Genomic DNA, 22,257 nt, shown 5'->3' with positions numbered 1-22,257 from the left:
GTTATTATAATATCACGTGACAGTTGTTGTGTTATATTTCATTTTGTCTAGAAAGTCAACCTCAAATGATAATGAACCATTCTCTGTTTGTATTATTATTGTAATATCGTTATTATTAATTTAACCAAATACACTACATTGATTCTAGACTTAAGCACACACATATTTATATCAAAAGTTAAGATGTTTACTGTACACTAACTAAAATACTCCTTAGGACTCCCATGGATGTTGTGCTCTATCATCAAACAATCTCATAATGATTGCAACAGAACCATTCACACCCGAAAAACATTTTAAAACATTACAAATAGATAAAACTAACGAATAAAATCTATAACAGATCATTAATATATGTAAATATTTATTAACAATGTGTTAGTAAGTATTTTAATACTTATTTATAAATTGGTTAAATATGAATATTATATTATTTATATCCAAAGATATTATATTATTTGTAAAAAATAAAAACTAAAATTTAATTTATATTTTGTTAAATTAAATTTAATTAGAATTAAAATTAATTTATATTTTATTAGGTTAAATTAAAAACTATTATGTGGACCCTTATTCATATCATTTGTCATCTTAATATCTAAAGTTAACAAAAAAACATATTTGATGGAAAAACAACAAAACAATATTCGAAAAAACACCAAAATATGTATTAAAAACAATTTCTTCAAACTTGAATATATAAAGAGTAAGAACAGCAACAAAAAAAATAACAATAATAATCACACAAAAAAACACTAATATTTTTAATGTAAAGCTCTCTCAATATGGAAACTAACGGTTACAAACAAATTCTACTAATATCAAATATGGATATAAGAGTCAAAACACAAACAAATATCTACAACCAATCAATAATACTTTCAAATATAAAAAATACTATGTTGTGGATTTGTAATTATAATTTCAACCTAATTTAAGTGTGAGAAAAAAATTTCGACTAGATCCAACAGCGAACAGTAAGAATTGTAATTTTATTGAAACATGTTGTCAAAGTAACCTAATGTATCTCTTGTCCTTGACGTAGAAATCTTATTAAATTTTCCCCAGCACCTTAACAATTTTTGTTCCAGTGAAAGATAGATATTTCCCCTTCCATCTAACCATTTCTTTACTTATCTTTGTATACGTAAAAGCTATCTTCACTTTATTACATTTTAATACCTCTTCCATTATAAATTTACTCTCTTCTATCCTAGTTTTGAAAATATTGACCTTGAGTCCCAAAGCCAATTTGAAACCCCTTCAAAAAAGCATCTTTGCCATGTAATACGAACAATCTCATCTTACCCAATTATAGACTTTTTCACACTCAACTTTTTAGCCTCATTCACCACTTTATTGACAACCAAGACTCTCTCCAACATTTTTTTATTCTAAGGGATGTCTGTGTGACACATTTATTTATTATATTCGTAGAATAATATTTATATAATTAATTGTAAAAATATTCTTCCTAAGAAAATTATTAGATGGACAATATTTGTAATACATATGGATTATTATGTAATTAAACTCCTGCCAAATTAACTTTCTACTGGATACATTAAATTAAACTCAATTTTGTTCAGGATCTCATCTCAACACCACGAATTCATGAATTAGGTAAATACAAACAATAGGTTAACATCCTTAATTTTGTTCAGGATGTTATTGTTTTGTTTCTTATCATTCTATTCAAGAAAGTACTTCTAATATTATAATACATGATAATTCACACTTAACTAAATTATTTTTTAATTTATTTTAACATAAATAGCTTTTTGACATAAAAATATTTCATTACTAGTAAATTCTAATTCTTGATTTTGACTTCAGATTTTTTTTTTTACAATTGATATAAGGGTTAAATATATTTTTAGTCCCTAAACTATTGGCCGTTTCTAATTTTCGTCCCTTTTTCAAAATAAGGTACAATTTGATCCTCATTCTTTTCGAAATTCTAGTTTTAGTCCTCAAAACTTTGGTTTTAGTTTTCGAAAACTAACCTCGAAAACTATCACATTTTTAACGGTGTTAGTTTTCGAGGACTAAAACCAAAATTTTGAAAAGAATGAAGATCAAATTATACCTTATTTTGAAAGAAGGACGAAAACAAAATACGATCAATAGTTTAGGGACTAAAAACATATTTAACTCTTGATATAATCATGACTCCTACTAATCACAACTTTGTGTCCAATAATACATGGTCAATTTCAATAAACAAACTTCTCAACTTATATTTGTTGATATAAAATAGAAGATTTGATGTACAAATTAATTTTTCAAATTATGTAAGTAAACTTTTCATTTTCTTCTATAAATAGAGTACTTACGGAAGTGATCCAAAATAGTCCTGCATTTAATTTCCACAGCTTCTTCAACCCAACTTCACCATTTTCGAATGCAACGGGATTATAAAGAATCTAATTACACCTCTTTCTAATACACAAGTCACATCATAAAACATGAATTCAAAATTCTGGGTAAAAATTGAGGCAAGAGAATCTAGTTACACCTCTTACTATTACACAAGCCACATTATAAAACATGAATTCGAAATTATGGGTAAACACTGAACCAAACAAGAACCACCGCCAATCACATAAAAGTACCATATTCCATTCACTACGAATCATTAACAAAACAGAACAACCATAAAATACAATCAAAACCAATAGCACTAAATGGTAAATTGTTGGCACCAACCCGAATAGACACATTATAAATAGACTAATGTGACCTGGATTTAGGTCTCGATTTAGACCATTGAGGTTATAACTATGAGCAAGGGCACCCGAAAATGTTTGTCTCTCTACATGACTAATATCCAAAACATGAAACAGGGACAATGCATTCCTTGGATGCAGTTCTACCCAAAATGATGATAACGCAACCTGGAAACTTATTACTTCAACTAAACATTACACGATTAAATGTAAATACAGAAAAATAATTACTTTGAAATTAGTCAATTAAATATTAAATGACAAATTATTATATACAATGTATTTACAGCAAATGCACAATTAAACATATATGCAATGCGTAATCACCAATGACGATTTGTTCTACGATATCTACAGGGTTCGTCTGAAGATACCAAATCAGCAAATTGGCACCAATCTGGCGGGAACCTTTTCCCTACCGGAATCCACAATCGATCCCGCCGCAACAATTCGAATGATCTTCTTAACCGCGAAATGCAAACATTTCGAAAGCATAATCCACGACAGCACCTGATACACAAAATCAAAAGCAGGATCAGATGAGGGTTCATCCCAATTGTGACCACCCCCAAATCTATTGAAATTCCGACCACTGCCGCCGCCGCCACCACCGAATCCGCCGCCACCGCCACCAAAATAACCGTCTCCACTGTCACCGAAGAGGAACCCGTCGTTCCCGGCGTCCCCGGAGAGGCCATCGGGTGATATCCGTTTGGTTCGTTGTTTTCTCCGGAGAAGTGTTCGGCGTCGTAGCTTGTAAGCAGCGGGCTTTACGGGCGGCGGTGCGACGGCGTCGTAAGGCTGGATCATGGCAGAGATCTGATCGGCAGCCGAATCGGTGAGGGGAAGGTTACAGGTGGATTGACAGGCGCGGAGGACACCAAGTCCTTTGGCTGCGGTTACGACTACGGAATCGGCGACCATCATGATATTAATCATGGTGAATTGAAACGAGTGGGTATGAGGAGAAGAACACGGATCTGAGAATAAATTTTGCTCCTTTCCTTGAGATTGGAAGAAACCTAATAGAAATCGAAACGGTTTTCTTGTGTCGTGCATTGGATATTATGAAGGCTGCACGAAAAGTTAGCGTGTCAGTTTGATTTGACCACTAGATTCATATTTGCCACGTGTCCTTCCTCGGGAACACATGCGTGGTGGTGTGGCCATTTCCAGTGTTGAGGTTGGGCTTTTGGGTTATTTTCTGTGATCCGCAATCTTGGGCCAATGTGTGTGAGTGAACTTGGCCCATGCTAAGAAAGAGGGTGTGTGAGTTATTACAAAAATGACGAATTCTACTATTTCAATTTTTTTTCTTAATTAAATTTTAATTTCATCATAAATTTAAGTATGCTTAACTGAGTTTATAATAAATTTTTATAATATATTGATTATTAAAAATTATTATATTTTTTAATTGACTTTCTAAAATTTTCATTAACTAACTATCATGATTATTATTTTGCATTGTCATTATATTATATTTATTTGTCATATGTTATTTTATAATTTTATACTCATCATTAATTTCAACTATTACAATTTTCAACTTTTCTGGTAAAGAAGCTCTTGAAACTGAATGATCGAGCTGTCAAGACTAAAAAGTTGATAATTTGAGATAAAAAAAAGGCCAAGATGCAAATAAGACCAAACGACCAAACTGTTGAAGCAAAAAGACACTGAGATAATAAATTTGAATGAGATATGCTAAGGTCGAACAAGCAGGTGATTGAGACTAAACGATCACCAAAGAATCAATACATTAAAGCTAAAAAAGGATAAAACATTGAAGCTGAATGAGGTTATGTTGAGGACAAAACGACCAAGCTGTCAAGACTAAAAAGTCAATAGGTTGATGCTAAAAGAGGCCAAGACCCATTGGAGCTAAATGAATGTGTGGTTGGTCTTTTCCACCATACTACTCATTTGGTTTCTTGTGGTTACAGTGGAAGTAACAAAGATGCTTGCTTGACTACACGATGGACGCAAAAATGTTTCGGGTATGAAGTCAAGGTCAGTTGTTCGGTTTTCGACATGTTGTCCAAAGTCTAAGTTTTGTTTTGTGAGAGTTTATTGTATGTTCAAACTACACAGATGATATCTGTAGAAGGTACTCTAATACTAAAATCAGTAAATGACCGATCAATATAGTATTAATGTAGTAATGCATGTGTTTGAAAGTTATATCCTATAGATTTATTTATAGTAGTTGTTAATTTTATCTTTTTGTCAATCTAGATACAATCCAATCTTACCTTAATCAACGTTAATAAATTAATTGATGATTACCATTACATTAATTTGACCATTTTACCTTATCAAAAAACAATCGATCAAATGTAATCGACCAATAATAATAGACTAAATGTGATCGATATTAAAGTAGACATTAAAGTAGACGATCAAATATAATCGATTAGACAGTTTGAGGTTAACCTGACAAAATATATTAATATATTTTTTCACAATGGAGTTGTAAAAGGTCTCGGGATATATGCTGCTTAATCAGAGACCATTGTGTCTTTGACCATGTCCTTCCGGAATCACCTGAAAATAAGAGCATAGAAACATAAAAAAAATTAAATTAGAGAACAGCACAATTTTATTATTACTTGCATAGTTCCATTATGCAGCTGAGTGGCAAGAGAGGATCTAGTCAACATAGTCTTATAAAGCGTGTTTGTGCATATGTGAATGGTTGTATAAATTTCCTATTTATCATAAATGAAAATTAAAATTCAATTATATCATGCTTTATTCTATTCCAACCCCACCAATCCAGTATCTACTCCTCCCACTATGGTGGGCGGCATATTATTGTCTAAATTGTCATACGTGGTTTAAGATAGTGCATGAGTCCTCCAATCAAACCAACCTTGGTCATCAATGCTTGCTTCGTAGCTTACTAAATCCTTGGTAGGCCCTCACCATAACATCCTATAATGTCACAAATCTCAACTTTTTCTATTCTAGATCCTCGTGGAGTCGTGCTCAAAAAGCCTACAACACAATTCACAAAAAAGAACAAAAAATAGGTAATATAGATAAATGTGATCGAAAGTAGAAGAAAAAAATGAATAGTAAAAATATAACAAATTTGAGTATGATTACAACCACTTTGTAGAAAGACACGTTTACATTATTGACCTTAGCATTGTGGAGCCCTCCAAAGACAACTGGGCAAGCCATAGCCTTGTGTTTGGTACACTCAGTGGAATGTGCTTATTAAAATATCTCTAAATTCTATATTTTAAAGTGTTCAACCTGTTTGAATTTTTTGTTTAATCAAAGATTGAAGATATTTACCTAATAGAGCACAAAGAAAAGTTGAAGATCGATTTGTTCAAAGCCAACCACTAGCTATAGACGAATTGCAACCACAGAATTAAGTTATTTAATGTCAATTTGCTATTACATAGTTTTTAAACACCGACCTCGTATGACAATAATTGCTCTTTTATTGTTCTTTTTTCGGTCAATTCTTTTGTCATTTATTGTTTATAATGTCTTCAAATTATTAATCTAATTGGTACAATATGTTTTAATCACCTTTCACTGTCCAAAATACCCCTTGCTCAGTATCTTATGGTGGCCAAATAAAGGGTACGAAAGGTAAAGCCACCACACATTACAAATATGTCACGTGGATCCAAATACAGAGATTGCGGTTGTAACTTTGTAACTTGCTATCATGGTATGGAAGCATTGCTTGGAAGGAATCGTCTCTCAGTTCCTCAGGCTCTAACAGGCTTTAGGATTTTCTGGTGGTGATTACAAATCACAGGTATGTTCATAACTTGTTTTTTTCTTCCTTTTCTATTTCATGTGTTATCATGAAAGAACTAGAACTGGTATATCAGTGCACGTACACGTCTTTTGTTAGTTGTGAGGAACTGTGAGTGTGTATAACCTGCAACAATGATTGGAATGCAGTTATCATGGTTCTTTTTCCATCTTTTGTGAATGGATTGGCAAGAACCGTGTCAATCAAGAAGGAGAAGAATTGTAAAAGGGAAGATGGAAGGACAGCTGCAGAAGAATTGGCAAAGGAAGCGAGGAAAAGTGAACTGTTACTGAGTTCATCTGGAGTTGTTAGGTCGACAAAGGCCAACAATTTTGCTTCTGTGTTCACTAATAGGGGACGGAAAGGAGTGAATCAGGATCGTCTTCTTGTTTGGGAGGTAAGGCAACCACTTTTTTCAAGCCATTACAAGTTAGCTTATTGTACAAATTATCAAATGTTGTACTTTGTTGGCTGTTGATGATGCTAGGAATTTGGATGCCAACAAGACATTATGTTCTGTGGAGTTTTTGATGGGCATGGCCCTTGGGGACACTTTGTAGCAAAAAGCGTCAAGAAACTAGTGCCAACAATTTTGCTGTGCAATTGGCAAGAAAATCTGGCTGCAACATCACTTGACCTGGATTTTAAGATGGAAGCAGACAGACATATCCATGGATTGAACGTGTGGAAGCAGTCCTACATCAAGACTTATGCTGCGGTTGATCAGGATCTGAAGCAGCAAACCGGGTTCGATTCATTTCTTAGTGGCACAACAGCATTGACAATTATCAAACAGGTTATATGTATTCTCTATTTTCAAGTTTTTATATATTTTATTTACTTGTCTGAAATCTCTTGGTTTTCCATCCTAGTCTTTAATTAATAATTAAGACATACCATGTCGGGTTGATGGAAATAATTGCTTTTAGTGGCTAGGTTTGGCACCTGTGTAATAATCAGAAGCGTGCTGAAAATGTTTGTCAGTGATGTTTCAGGGTGAATATCTTATTACAGCAAACATAGGTGATTCTAGGGCTGTCTTGGCAACCACTTCAGAGGATGGCACATTAACTCCACATCAGCTTACCACTGACTTCAAGCCAAATTTACCACGTCTGATTCATCTCTCTTACCCACTCACTACAATTTATTGTTTGTAAAATCCATTTTGATTATTCATATTAAAATTCAATATAATTTTTTATTTAGGTCCGGAATTAAACATATGAACATTTATCAAAATCAGACTAGTTAGTATTTTAATTCATCTAACATGGATCAAACACTGAGTGTGGTATTTGTTGAATTCAGAGGAAGCTGAACGCATAACACAATGCAGAGGGCAGGTATTTAGTTTGGAAGATGAACCAGGAGTGTACAGGGTGTGGATGCCAAATGGTAAACCTCCAGGACTAGCAATATCAAGAGCTTTAGGAGATCACTGCATGAAGGACTTTGGACTAATCTCTGTGCCTGATGTCACACAAACAAAAATTACAACCAGGGATCAATTTGTCATATTGGCAACAGATGGGGTATTCGTCTTTTTGTGTGTGTGTTTGATGCAATCATTGCTTTCAGAGAAAAACATTGAGTAAATGAGCATATTTGGTTCCGTAAGGTATCAGTATCATTTTTTAAGTTTTTAGAAATTGATGACTTCTTTTTGTTGCCTCTCAGGTATGGGATGTTATATCCAATCAGGAAGCAGTGGAGATTGTTTCTGCATCACCACATAAAGAAAAAGCAGCTCAAAAGCTTGTTAAATGCGCCATACGTGAATGGAAGCGGAAGAGAAGTGGCATTGCTATGGATGACATGTCAGCTATTTGCCTCTTCTTTCACTCCTTCCCTTCTCAAAAACTCCCAGCCATTAAAACTGTTGATTAAGAAGAATGCTTAGACAGTTCATTGCAGTTTATAACACAGAAATCCATGTAAACTTGTATATAAACTTGTCAACTATAATGACATTCGCGGTTGTCTTACGACAGAGGTAATCGTAATAATAATAATTTATCTATATCCATCATCATACTCCGTGATAATGCCGAAAAACATAAGCAGGGAGGAACTTCTTCAAGAACAGGCTGTGTCCCAGAATCTTACCATTTCAATTTCAAGTCACACACTTGGAGGCTTTGTAAGATACTACTACATGCATATATGTAATATATAGAGCTAAAGTTATACTTACAACAAAGTTTGACAAAGTCCCACATCGATGGTTTTAAGTGGAACGCGGAACCAATGTCAGAGTCCCATAACACTGTTGTTTCCACTTCAAAATAGACAAATGAAAATTGGAATTTTAAAAAGGTGAAAAAAGACATCCACCATCTTGATTATATATTTTTTAGGGTGTGATAATATTCCATCCTTTTAACTCATATTAGTTGCGTTAAATCACCTTGTCACCTAGGCATATGTTTGTCAGCTAGGCTTATGCAGGGAATATTATAAACTATTAGGCAACTTCACCTAATTTATTTTGAAATGAAATTTAACCAAAATTCTCTTAAATAATTAATGAAATATAACATAAAATGGATATTGAAAAAAAAAACTTAATACTAGTAATATCATAAAAGTGATTTCATTTTTCCTTTTGTTTGGATTTTGACCAAACTTATTGATGATTGAGCTTCCAATGAACTTAGTGACAAATAATGATTATTACTCAAGAGATGTGTGTTGAATCAAGGTGGAGATTTGTGAAAATGGACTCAATCAACCTTGCTAATTTTGTTGCTTGATTGTTCCAAATAGTTTGGTGGTTTAAGAAAGCCTAATAGTTCAAGTGCATTTGTCTTGATTAATATATTTGTTTCATTTATGTATTTGTGATTTTATAAGAGCATTTAATGATACCATACTATCTCTATTTATAACACATTTTAACTTTCTTTTAGATTTGTATTATACGAAGAGTCCACACCTTTGAGATATTTCAAGTTTAATAGTGAAAATATTATTCATATGTCTTATTGGTTATCCTAGGTATCATTTACATATATTAATTACATTAGTTATGTTATATAAATAAAAACATACATTAACAATTCTATCAACTAAAAGTTTATGTTTAATTATATAAAAAAATGAAGAATGTTTTCTAAAAGAAAACTTCAAATTGTAAATTATCTTTTGAGTTAATTATATTATGTTAATTGCATAATAATAAAAGTTGACAATTAAAATTTGTTTATTTTTTATAAATAAATAATTTAGGAAAGAATAATAAAAAATGATAAAGTGTAGGGTACAAACACACAGTGAAAGAGGTATGGGTGCAGCAAGGAAATGGACACACTTGTGTGGAATATAAGGGCTTTGCCAGATCTCTTATTTATTTCCCCCAAACCCCAACCCAACCAGTGTTACTGCAATATAAACTTCTTCCATTCTTCAATTCTCCCTCTTCCGTTCCGATGGCCATGGCTAAAACCTTGCCCTGTCATGATCTCACTCACCTCTCCGATTTCGATGCCTTACTCTCCGCAGACGATTACATCTCCATTTGCGGTTATGGTTCCCTTCTCTCCGGTAATTAACACATGCATTCTTTCATGTATAATATTTATTTCTCCAATAAAATCTTCTTTATTAATTTACTCTCTCATATTGACGCAGAGAGAAGTGCCAGAAGCACTTTTCCCAACCTCGTTAACTTCCGAATCGCCCGCTTAACCGGATTCCGCCGTCTCTTTAATTCCGTTGGAGCCATCTTTTTCACTCATGGTGTTGCCAATATCAAAACTGAGGTCCTTTTCTTTTTTTCCCCCATTTTCTTAATTTTTTTGTCCTTTTCATCGCCAATAACTAAAATCGGTTACTTACTCCATGCTTTTTTTTGTTTATCTTGCAAATTATATTATATTCTCAAGTTTCATGACAAATTTTAATTCTCACATTCAGAAATTATAAATATGTTTATGTTTAATCTAGTAACGTATTATAATATGTAATATATGTATTGATTTTTATAATAATAATTATCTCATAAATTATTTCTAGAAAAGAAAATACACTATCTCCCTTAATATAAAGTTAAACGACACCTATACTAACCTCTAATTTTAAAATAAACATACACATTTTTTTAATATTATTCATAAAAATAACGTTCACATGTCTTTTAACTTTTAAATGAACATTAATTCCATTAATAACACTATTGCAAATTACGAAAATTAAAATTTCATAAATTATCATTGTAGAAGACTATTTATTAGAAATATAAGAAAAGCTTGTAAATGAGAAAGAACGTATGTTATTTATTAAAAATAATAAAAAATGAAATTAAAGAAAAAATTTGAACATTATTTTATTGAAAATGTAATGAAAGTAGATGACTATTTTAAAACTAGATGGATTAAAGTTAAAGAAACATGTGCTTTTTTTAGTTATTTAATTTGACTAATCAGAAATAGAAATTTGAAAGGAAAAAACATAGAAAACAGAGGTACTGTCTTTGCAAAACAGAGGTACGTGATAGTTGGCAGTAATTGGTTGTTGGATGTGCGTTTGTTTGGTTGCGTTGCATGCAGGAAATTGCCGGGCTATCTGTTGAGCCATGTGAAGGTGAAACCATTATTTTAGTTGTTTTTGAGATAAAGAAAACAGAGGTACTATCTTTGCAAAACTTTCAATTATTTGAGGAAGATTTAGCATGCTAAGACAAAAGGAAAAGGCAATTATATCTGAACAATTGTTCTTTATTTTCTTGTAACGGATTTAGATTCCAGCATTCATCGAAAGGGAACGCGCATATCGGTTTTTAGCTGTGAGTAATTGTTCATTGCTTTGTTCCGGTGATAATGGAATATTCAATACCTGCTTCAAGAGTTCCAAATATAATTTTTAATTTATTTTGTTTCCTACAGGTTGTTCCTGAATCACTGGATGGAAAGCCCTTTACCAATCCTGCTGTATGTTGTTATTCAGACGTTACATTTTAGCAATTATCTTAATTTTAATTTTACTAACTTTTTTTCATAGGTTTATTTGTAACGCGTATATAGTGTTTAACTCTGTTGGTCGTTTTGTGTGTCATCAACGCAGGTTCTCTGTGCTTCTTACAGTGATGAGGAGTTCTTTAAATTTAAATGCACTGGTAATGTTACAAAATCCAAGTTTATACTCAGTCAGAAGTATTTGATTACAAAATTCATTTTTTTTTAAGTTTTACCTGGTAATTTGTGCAACATATATACTTCTTTTCTACTATTTTCTGTCATTTTAAACTTTTGTAACATTTCTCATGAATCTAAAAATATAGTTTGAAGACTAAATTCAATTTTCTTACATGCTTGATTATTTAAAAAATAACACGTTCATAATCATTTACTAAATTTTCTTTAAAATTACTTTTGTTGAGGTATTTTTTTAGAGTTAAATATGACTATCCTCCTTTAACTTTTTCATGACAATTGTAATTAGTTCTTTTCTAGAATTTTGATTCAATTTAGTTATTTAATTTTATAAATACATAGATTTAGTTAGTTTAATTAAATTTTATTAAATTTATTTGATTTTTCAAAACTTAAGGAACACAAATTATTTAATCTTTTTTAATTACTTCAAAGTTAAAAAATAATTTTTGTTCTTGTTAAAGTTGAACGAAAAAGAAAATTAGATATTCATATTTATCAATTTAAAACTGAACGATGAAGAAAATTATAGGGGTATGTAAATTGTGTATATGTTTACGTAAGAGTGGAAATTTGGAATTATGGAAGAGTGGGGGTTAAGGTTTTAACGTTAGTTGGAGGAATCAAAAGGCAACATTGCATTGAGTTAGCATGATATGAAAGTAGATTAAGGGTCTCTTTGTTTTTAAAGATGGATTTGTAAGAGTAAATTTAAAGAAAAAAAATTACGAATATGTAATTATTTGGATTAAGAAATAGATGATAAGAAATTAAGATAATTAAAATGAAAGCTTATAAAGAAAGTGATATGATATATTTAATAGATTAAAAATAGATGATTTCATGAAGTGAGTTATATGTTTGTGACATTTTTTGTAACAGAGGGCAGGGAAAAATATTTTGAACGGTATGGAAAGTATAAGATCCATAAGATCTGGCGGGATGATGTTTTGCCATGCCGTGTTTATCTTCGTCACTGGTAACGTTCATTCATTCAAACAATGAAATTTTTAATTCATTTAAGTTCATTTGGTTTGGAATGTTTTGTTTTACTAATGTATTTTAAATTTATTAAATTTTAACTTTTGCTCGAGATAAAATATTTTAATTATGATTATACATAAAATACTTATTTAATTATTTAAAATTAGTATTGACAATTTTGTTGTTGTTGAAGTTAGTTAATGTTAATTTTTAATCGAAAATCATACGTTAATTTTTTTCTTCTATTGCGTCATTGATACAAAAATTAAGTCAATGTTAATAGATTTTTTTTAATAATTATTCTGAAATGTGAAATTATGTAATTTTTAAACTCATGAAAGCATTTCCATTAAAATTTCGTACTCATATTTTATTGTAAAATATTTCAAATATTTATTCCATTATAACATTAATTTAAAATGTTCTCTACAATTGTGTTTAACTATCAATCAAGAATTACAAATTATCACTTCAGATAATTTAGAGATTTGCAATTGTGTTTGAACTATGAGTGAAGAAATGCAATCCATTTCTTATCTTTTACGTCCATTTTTTTTTTCTGGGCTATATATTTCAATTCGTACCACTTAATTCTGTGTTTTTTTATCTCGTACATTTTTTATTTCTTTCTTTTAATGAAAATTTCTCCGCCATAATGGCTCTTTTCTCTTCTTAATCATGGTTCTACTCCCTATGGTCAGGATAGATTGATTCATGGATGCTTGGATATATTTGATTCATGTATGTATGTGATTATTTGATGTTATTTGTTGATAAAATGAAGGCGTGGTAATGAATTGTTGCAGTGCCCTTGGTGCGAAAAGCCTTGGTGAAGAAGTGTACAATAACTTTCTGGATCATACCTTCCTTGGTGATCGTAAAACAACCATACGTCAGTACTTTGAAAAGGCGGGTTCAAAAATAATGGAAGAAGAGCCACCTGAGTCTTTGAAAACCCGTTATGGTGGTTGATGTTTTTTTAGATCAAACCAATTTCACTGCTGTTCCAAAATCTAGGATGAAGATATATTAATAAATTCATATGGGAGCAGATGTTTATTAGAATAATATTTGTCTACTGTGAATTTAAGCTACTGTTTCACTGCATTAGTTTTACAATACCTCCTGTTATATCTCTTGTAATACCAAACTTTGTATATAATAAACAGTAGACTTTACTTCTAAAACAGGTTATGATAAAAAATATATAAAGATGAAGGAGGAGAAAAAGTATATTTAAGGATTGTTTGATAGAGATGAAGAGAAAATAAATAAGTAGAAAATTAATAAGAAAATAAAGGTAGTTTAATTAAAAAGAAATAAAAAACAATTTTTTTCAAAATTATTCTTTGTAAAAATTATTATACTTATTATATAAAAAACAGGGATAGCCTCTTTTTTTCCGGATTTCATCTATTTTATTTTTGAATATTTTCTTTATAATTCTTTTTCAGATTTACCAAATGATGTATTTATTTTATAATGAGAATTCACGTGATAAAGAAAAATTGAAACATTAACACTAAAAAAGAAATTACTTATTTAAACTGAGCGTCTGGTAAAAGAATTGTCTGGAGTTTTACCACACAGCGTAGACGTAATAAACCAAATAGGACCACCTAATTAAAGATTAAATAAAATAATTACAATTGCATTAAATTAAATAGTCCCGGGGAATATTACTTGATGACTTGCAAGTCCCATATCGGAGATTTTATAAAATTGAGAGTGGGACGGCCTATAAACTGGTGGAAGAAAACCTTTGAAACTTAACCTGTCCTGTCAGGGGGTGAAAGGCGACTGGTCAATGATCGTATAGAGACGACTGGTCGTGCCAACACCTAAATTTCGAACACCGACTATACGGCGGGTGAGTCCTGCCCTACTTTGGTTGGGAATTGCCCGTCAATTTTTGGAAGCTTCCCTTGTGAGGGGAGCTCTAAATCATCTAAATTTAGTTCATTTTTGGAAGCTTTAAATCATTTAAAATTAGCCTCTCTGATATGCTCTAAGTAAATGAATGATTTAATTATTCTTGAATGTTAGGAGTTTTTTATACACAGTAAACTTTCATCCATGAAAGGGATTTTATTCACTTCTCCCTAGTAGTTTTTCCATGTGGTACTATTTGACACCATCTTTCTTTAATTGCTGGATTAATAGTTGGATCATTGTTCTGTATGTTGGCATGTAATGATCATTTATCATTTTTTTTGAAAGTCTGAACTTGCTATATAGCTGTCTTGGTGTTTCATATAATTTGATATGTTCCTCTTTGGAGTTTGAACTAGATTCATCAGAAGGTGCAGAGACAATATGCATAATTTTACCTGGGGGATAAAAACAACAACTATCTACAAGGCCAGATGTTGAGATTGAATTGTTAGCATTAACAAGCTGATCTTCCTCAATTATCTCATTTTCTGTATCTGCTTCTTCTACCTGAGTCAGGATGTTCAATATATTCTGTTTTTCAAGTTCCTTCTCCAGTTCATGCCACAATTCACCTTCTGTAATGTGTTCATTGGTATCAATGACTAGTTCCTCTTCTACTGCCACATCAAGTTCAGATTTTCCACTAGAGGAGTTTGGTTCGTCTTTATTAAGTACAGACACACTTTTGGTCAAAAGAGATTTACTTATATTTTCTGGTTCGAGAGAAATTTTGACCAAGTTATTTAATTTAGATTTCGACAGGGGACCAATATTCGGACCGTGTGCAGCAATCATAATTTTGACAACAGATTTTGCAACACTTTGTGCATGCTTTATCACAACCTGCAGGTAACAGCAACATCAGGATCTTTCTGTAAGATACAACATGCATATGGAAAAAGTCTCATACAGTAATAGCAACAGTTTGAGTATTAGGATCACTGCAAGTGCAACTGATCGGTTGACTGTTCTTGATAATGTATGGTTGGATAACTGATCACAAGAATGTCAAATAGAGACAAGGAAACTTGAAGTTACCTGGGTACTACTGGCTACTGGCAGTAGAATAGCACCTACACCAGTTACCTTGTCTTTTGCACTGGATATAGATTGTAAATGAGATCCAAGGGTACTTGCAGAGCGATAGATGACATTCAGAACCTTCGTATGCTCAACCTGATTCCATAAATCATTCAACCAAGATGATGCAGCAACCTAACCAAACTGACTCGAGTAAATAACAAATCATTATCTAAAAGATAAGATTAACATACTCATTAAAATTAATATTTACTCAGATTGGAGAGGTTGGGAAAACCAGCAAATGCACCTCAGAACGAAGGTCATCAACAGAGAAAGATGATAATGTGGGCACCATGTCGGAATTATTTATAATGGTAGTGATGAAGTGCTTCCCTGATTCAGCTAACTCCCATGTCATACAGGCGGCTGAAAAGGACAATAATGATAGGTCACGTAACAAAAGTAAGCATTCTAACTTAAATCATAATATAATTACATGCCATTAATATAATTTCATGCCACACTAAATAGCTATGTTAATCTCATTCTCATTCATCAAAATAATATGCTGGGCATATGGATTTAAAATCACATATCATAGCCCCAAACTGATTATACAACAGTTCCAGCTTCTTTCCAACACTGACATTTTTCACTATTATGAAATAAAAGGATAATTCATCATAACCTAGAGACAACTAGTATTACTTGTCAATTCAATAACTTCATAGGTAAAATTAGTATGATCACATGCCTGGAGCAAATGTGACACAGGTGCTTGAAGATAACTCGTTTTGTTCTCTAAGAATATATGTCAACAGTGATGCAGTACCACCACCAAGTGAGTGTCCAATAACCTGTGGTTTTCCGAAAAGGCAAGAATATGCTAAGAGTAACGTGATTAAAAAAAAATACATATAACATTGACTTGAATGAAAACATTAAAAAAAAGACACTTCATAAGAAAATACATTATTTTTATTTAAAAGAAAACATTAAAAAGGAATGACATTCTAGTGAAAGGATGAAAAAGACAAGGCACAAACAAATGAAAGAAAGAACTGGACAATCACAATTCAGGGCTGTAGCATTTCAAAAAATAATATATAACAGTACCTTGACTTTTGAGTCTGGACAGTCATTAAGTGCCTTAAGTAATGCAGGAGTGCAGAGTTTTGCAATCCAACGAGCAGCAGCAACCATACCACAGTGTGCATGTCCTAAAACCAAGTTGCTAAATTGTCCATCACTTACAATGGAATGGTGAAAAGGAACCATAGCCCCAGTTGCAGCTGTGAGTGTGTCTTTTATGCTATGAGTTCCCCGGATCAACAGAAGAAAACATCTTGACTGCATATCATGTATAATAGTAAATGCGGGCTTCAGAAGCTGCAGGTTTCATGATATTAAATCAGTTTTCAGTTACAGTTGAGCAATAAATTGAATGATGATACTGTGCATAACACCTCAGCAATTGAAACACAAAATTAAGATAAATCTGAAGAAAGAAAAGAAGAAATGTGCAATGCACATTTAGCGTGAAGAGTAGAACATGTTTTGTAACATAGAAAGAAAGAAACTAAGAAAATACATTATCAATTTCAGAAGTAAAATACACACAAAAAACAACTGACATGTTTAAGGAGCATAAATTAACCTGTGCAATAAACTCAACAGCTAATACAGCCTCCACCTCAAAAAATATCAACAATCAATTACATGTGTCAGCACCTCAGAATGGATTTGTCAACCATAACTATGTAAGATTTACAGGATTTGTCATTTCAGAATGGACATGACCAACCATTAACATCAATTTGGGATTGTTACTTCCATTGAGCTAGGATGTTCTTTAAAGATGATCTAGGGTAATGAAGAATTGTGAACGAAGGGCCAGACATGTATTTTGAGGCTTTTCTAGGAAGCACCAACACAAATCCACAACATGTGCATGTATGACACTTGCACTGACATATCTGTGACACATTTCCAACACGGGCTAGACGGGACACAAACCAAGGCATGGAAATCTCACCCTTGGCTACCTTCTATACTCCTACTTAAAATTAATTTTAAAGAAGTCAAAATATATTATATTATACTACAAAATTGTTTGATCTCTTAAGCATTTCTTTTGGGCTCACTATTACAGGGCTTAACTTCTTGTTTTAAGAAATATGTTTCATCTTCTTATCTGGATTTTGTTTTTCAAAAATTGTATGGTAAAATGATCTCTCATTTGCATGAGTGTTAAAACAAAATAGCAAGAGAAAACTAAATTCAACAAAAAGGCTTAAATATTTTCAAAGAAAACATGGATCCTGGTTTATTGGTTCATCTGTCCCCATAATGATTGGACAGAGTGACCAAAAAGTGAGACAAGTACTAGCTTGCACACTTGAATTGAATTGTGGGTGGGGAATGTAATAGTGGTATGTTAAATGTGTTTTTTCATTAGGAAAGAAGAGTTCCTTCTGTGATAAATGTAAGGAGCATTCAAAGGGCGATATGGATTGGTTCCACTCTAAAAGTTCAACAGTTAAGTTCAAACTATACCGCGGTGCAACACTACACATATAAAAGTTCAAAAGTCAAGTTTGATTCAAGTTTTCCACTTTTTCTTAACACTCCTAGGTGAGGTTGTGGTAAAGTGGGAAATGAATGCAGTCATCCGCTGCTTCGTAACTTTCTTACAAAGAAGTTGAAATTTTGAGCAGAATCATATGTATATCTGTGCCTCTCTTTGCTTCTCGAGCATGTAGTGTGTTCTGTATGTTGCCTAACTTTTACTGTTCAAATAAAAGATTTGTAAGAGATGTGAATAAAAAATCCATTGACCTAACTGGTTTTCAAGGGCATATTTCATATTTTATGGCTTAGAGTTTTATGAATTGAGAAATTTCGTAGTCACCTCACCACCCTTATTCAGAACTGGGCAAAGCAATTTCACATGATTTGGATTCTAATTTTACTTCCACAAAAACAACTTGCTTACTTAGTCCTGAGGCCAAATTAACCACTAAAAAACATTTATTTGTGCCTGTCACTTAAAGATAATAAAATGAAACAGAAATGAAAAAGTAGCAATGAATAGCAAACGCACCTGATTATTCATTTTAATCTAATCAAGACACAAGGTGTATGACACAGGTCCAATGAATCTCGACTAAAGAAATTAAATTTTTCGTTCCATACTAGAGACTCTCTATCAACATGGATCGACATGGTCCCTTTGAGCTTAAAGAAATGGTTCGCGTGGAGTGAATCTCAATTAAAGAAATGATTTTTTTTTCCCTTACTACAGATTCTTGATGAACATTGCCTCTTGCATAGCACAAATCGAGTGGTCTCAGCCAAAGAATGAAAACTTTTTTCTCAAAGACTCTTGTGTTGTTCTAAAACCCCTTGAACCTGGGAGATCAGTCTACAATACACAACCATGACCTAGACCAATAGGTGACATCTCTTTTCCACAAGCCGAGTACATCCAAATATCAAGCTAAATTAATCATATTAAGAGGTAACAGTATTATGAAAGTCTTAACTCGAGATTAAGATCATATAGGGCCACCAGTATATCTATAAACGAAAATTTCAAGGTATACATGGGTATTGATTACACATTTATTACTCGGTTATGCATTTATTGCCTAATCTAACTTGAGTTTGAAATGTCTTTTACAGGTAACAACATCACCTGTCTAGAACTCTTTAACGTGGAACTTTACAACTAAAAGAAGACTATAACTCAGCCCAAAAGAAGGAACTACTTGATCTTGTAAGAAAATCACTTGGTCCTTGTAAGAACACGGCGGAAATGGGGGCATAGATTAGTGCTAACTCATGTAGACCATTTCCTTGGAAGTGCATGAGGATGTTTTAAGCATGGGCTCTGTTGGGTACATTCCGAACACTAATTTCTAAGACATTTCCCAGCTGATCAAAATAAATCCCGGAAAACAAATTCCAAAAAGGGTATTTCTGGGAAATAAAAATAAAAACCATGCATGGGGAGTGGGTCTAGTAATTGCCACTAACAACCCTTATAAAATTAGACCCAACTATAAAATCAATCACATACCCTCTTTACTCCCGTGGAATTTTCCAAGTTAACCCCACCAAAAATGAACATACAAAGGGGAAAAAAATAGAGAAAATTACAAAAGAGGGTGCCTACCTCAGCTTTGGGGCTGTGGAGAAGGACATGGTCCTGTGAAAATCCAGCAGAATCTAAAAATTCGGGAAACGGTTTTTTGGAGAAAAGCATGCAGAGAGTCAACAGCCTCAATAGTTCCTCTAAGTCGGCTACAACATCAGGGCCTTTCAACTCCACACAACCACTTCCACCATACACATCCGCAACTGCCAAATCACCCTGCAACTTTCGTGTCCAATTTCAAACCTAAAAATTCAAATCGAAGACAAGAAAATAGGGACATTGAGTCGACCTTTTTGCGCATGAAGGAATTGATGCCGAAGGCCAAATCTGCTATTGGCCATTTCCCAATAGTCTCGGAGTAAGTGAACCTCAGCGTCTCCGACAACGTCACGATCGATTCGAACAGATTCGCCGGCGCCTGAGCTGGCCTCACCCTCAGGGTCCGCGCTCTCGACCACTCCTCTTCGGCTTTCTTCCTCCTCCTCAACAAGAGGTACAACGTCACTGCCGCTCCGGCGGCCGTCGCCATTGCACCGGCGGTCATGGAATGGACAGAGAAGAAGAATGTGCATAGAGAGGTTTGGGAAAACAAAAGGAAAATTGAGACATAAATTGGAGTTTGGAATATGATTTGAGTGTGTGAAACAGAAACGTGTGAGAGGAACTGAGAATGTTCTTTTCTGGAAACAAGAAACTCAGTTGCATTATCTCTTTCTTTGATGCAAAGATAACATACAAGAGCATTGGTCATCTTCTGCAGTTTCAAAATAACTCTACCACACGAAGGATTCATTTTGTTTTTTCTTTCTAATAATATTAATTAAATAAATAATATCAACTAAATAAAACATAACCAGTTCAAATTGCACAAGATCTTCTAAAACAACACCTGTCCTTAATTAAGGTTAATTACATTCTTTATGTTTTTGTCTATAAATATAATTTTACAGTGTTCTTAAGGCTAGGTCAGTATAAGTAGAGGTGTCATTTGAGCCCCTGGCCCATGGGTTGACCCTAACCCCTTCTAAAATCAAGCCCCAATTTTCTAGCCCCCTTAATAGGGGGCTTTTTAAAAGCCCCAACCCCTAAAGCCCCACATAAAGTGGGCTGGGGTAGGGTTAGGATGGGGCTAGCCCCCAAACTAAATTAATTCACTTTTAATGTTTTTTTAGTTATTTCTTTTATTTACTTTACAAGTTCAATAATTTTCAAAATTTACATGATATTTAATATCTTTTTAATTAAATATAAATGTATAAATATTGATTTTATAAAAACTTATTTAAAATAATTTTTTAATTATAAGTATATTTTAAATATATAATTTTATTATTTTGGAAAGTTAAAAAAGAAAATTTTTATTATTATTTTTATTTAAAAGAAAATGAAAAAAAATTCAAAAAATAAATTATAAAAGTAACACAGTTGAAAATTCGATTTTTCAATAATCGAATTCTAATATCTATATAAATATTTGAAATATTAATTATGGATAGATTTTAAATTCAAATCTACTGATTGGATAAATTTTTAATATCGGTGTAAAATTTTTATTTTTTATAGTTTGTCATATAAAATTCTTTTGTTGAATGTTTTGTATAGATATATATACATTAAAAAATTAAACCACAAACTTTGTAAAGTTTAAAATTAATTTCACGTAATAAAAAAACTAACTTTTTAGTGAAAATCCTTGTTAGGCAAAATTCTTATAAATATCATATATGTTAGTATACAAGATCTAGATGTAATCCTAGTGGTTATAAAATCATATTTTTTTTTTCTAACCTTTTAGATTAAATTAATATTTTAAAATCATACTTATCTTTATCCAACAAAGATCGTTTTTATTGAATTATTTATCATAATTGAGCCGATTGTAATAAAAAATAATTAAATAATAGATACAATATTTTTAAATAAATATAATGTTATAATTTATAATACTAAAATTAAAATTATTATTGTATTTAATTATTAACATATAAAATAAATAAAAATTATAATAATAAATAAATTACATCAATGTCTCTTAATAAGAAACTAATAAAAAAGACAAATGAATATAATATAAAATATATGAAAAAGACATAAAAATATATAAATTGATGTAAATGACTAAATAATACGTTTCATAATTTTTTTTTAAAAGAATTATATAACTTTGTAAATAATAAATATTAATTTTATTAAATTTGGAAAATTAAAAAAGTTAAAAAGTTATTAAGTCAAAATTTTAACATGTTCACACCAATTAAAAATAATGTAATTTTGATCACAAATCTTAGTCGAATGATATTGATTTAAACTAGTGACAAAATAGATTACCATCTATAAATAAATTCGTTAGTCCATCAAAATTTTACATATTAAATTAAATTTTTTAACTTTTAAACCTATTTTATGTGGATATCTCTGAACCGTCAAATTTACAAACCAAAATTAAGATGAAAAATTATCAAAACAAAATTTGAAAATTAAGAAATAATT

General features: G+C 31.9%; 4 protein-coding genes across 6 annotated transcripts; 2 read left to right on the top strand and 2 right to left on the bottom strand.

Moving 5' to 3' along the window:
* Positions 1–2,885: 2,885 nt before the first annotated feature.
* Positions 2,886–3,807, bottom strand: LOC124821778 (glycine-rich protein). The gene has a single exon (XM_047293712.2). It carries the CDS (start codon positions 3,786–3,788, stop codon positions 3,108–3,110), a length of 681 nt encoding a protein of 226 aa, XP_047149668.1. The 5' UTR covers positions 3,789–3,807; the 3' UTR covers positions 2,886–3,107.
* Positions 3,808–6,352: 2,545 nt separating this feature from the next.
* On the top strand, positions 6,353–8,542 carry LOC124821780 (Protein phosphatase 2C family protein). The gene is made up of 6 exons (XM_047293713.2): positions 6,353–6,513; positions 6,663–6,910; positions 7,001–7,309; positions 7,509–7,626; positions 7,825–8,048; positions 8,194–8,542. Exons 2-6 carry the CDS (start codon positions 6,668–6,670, stop codon positions 8,401–8,403), a joined length of 1,104 nt encoding a protein of 367 aa, XP_047149669.1. The 5' UTR covers positions 6,353–6,513; positions 6,663–6,667; the 3' UTR covers positions 8,404–8,542.
* Positions 8,543–9,811: 1,269 nt separating this feature from the next.
* On the top strand, positions 9,812–13,757 carry LOC124821776 (uncharacterized). Its single transcript, XM_047293707.2, has 8 exons — positions 9,812–10,059; positions 10,147–10,277; positions 11,064–11,141; positions 11,255–11,299; positions 11,400–11,444; positions 11,578–11,629; positions 12,549–12,645; positions 13,457–13,757. Exons 1-8 carry the CDS (start codon positions 9,945–9,947, stop codon positions 13,620–13,622), a joined length of 729 nt encoding a protein of 242 aa, XP_047149663.1. The 5' UTR covers positions 9,812–9,944; the 3' UTR covers positions 13,623–13,757.
* Positions 13,758–14,201: 444 nt separating this feature from the next.
* Positions 14,202–20,550, bottom strand: LOC124821777 (uncharacterized). 3 transcript variants are annotated; one of them, XM_088105449.1, is made up of 7 exons: positions 20,057–20,550; positions 19,786–19,983; positions 16,725–16,958; positions 16,363–16,465; positions 15,916–16,034; positions 15,624–15,800; positions 14,202–15,428 (listed from the first exon to the last, which is right to left on the bottom strand). In XM_088105449.1, the coding sequence occupies exons 1-7, from the start codon at positions 20,516–20,518 to the stop codon at positions 14,775–14,777; spliced, it is 1,947 nt and encodes a 648-aa protein (XP_087961575.1). In that variant the 5' UTR covers positions 20,519–20,550; the 3' UTR covers positions 14,202–14,774. The 3 variants fall into 3 exon arrangements, with proteins under 3 accessions (XP_087961575.1, XP_047149665.1, XP_047149666.2); XM_047293709.2 differs by having other exon boundaries at positions 14,203–15,428; positions 16,725–16,997; positions 19,786–19,970; XM_047293710.2 differs by having other exon boundaries at positions 14,204–15,428; positions 16,725–16,997; positions 20,057–20,549.
* Positions 20,551–22,257: the final 1,707 nt, after the last annotated feature.

The sequence above is a fragment of the Vigna umbellata genome, chromosome 1 (genome assembly GCF_029865625.1).
Source record: "Vigna umbellata cultivar VRB3 chromosome 1, Vumbellata_1.0, whole genome shotgun sequence".
In the NCBI taxonomy this organism is placed as follows: Eukaryota; Viridiplantae; Streptophyta; class Magnoliopsida; order Fabales; family Fabaceae; genus Vigna; species Vigna umbellata.
This window is presented reverse-complemented; position numbering and strand designations above follow the sequence as displayed.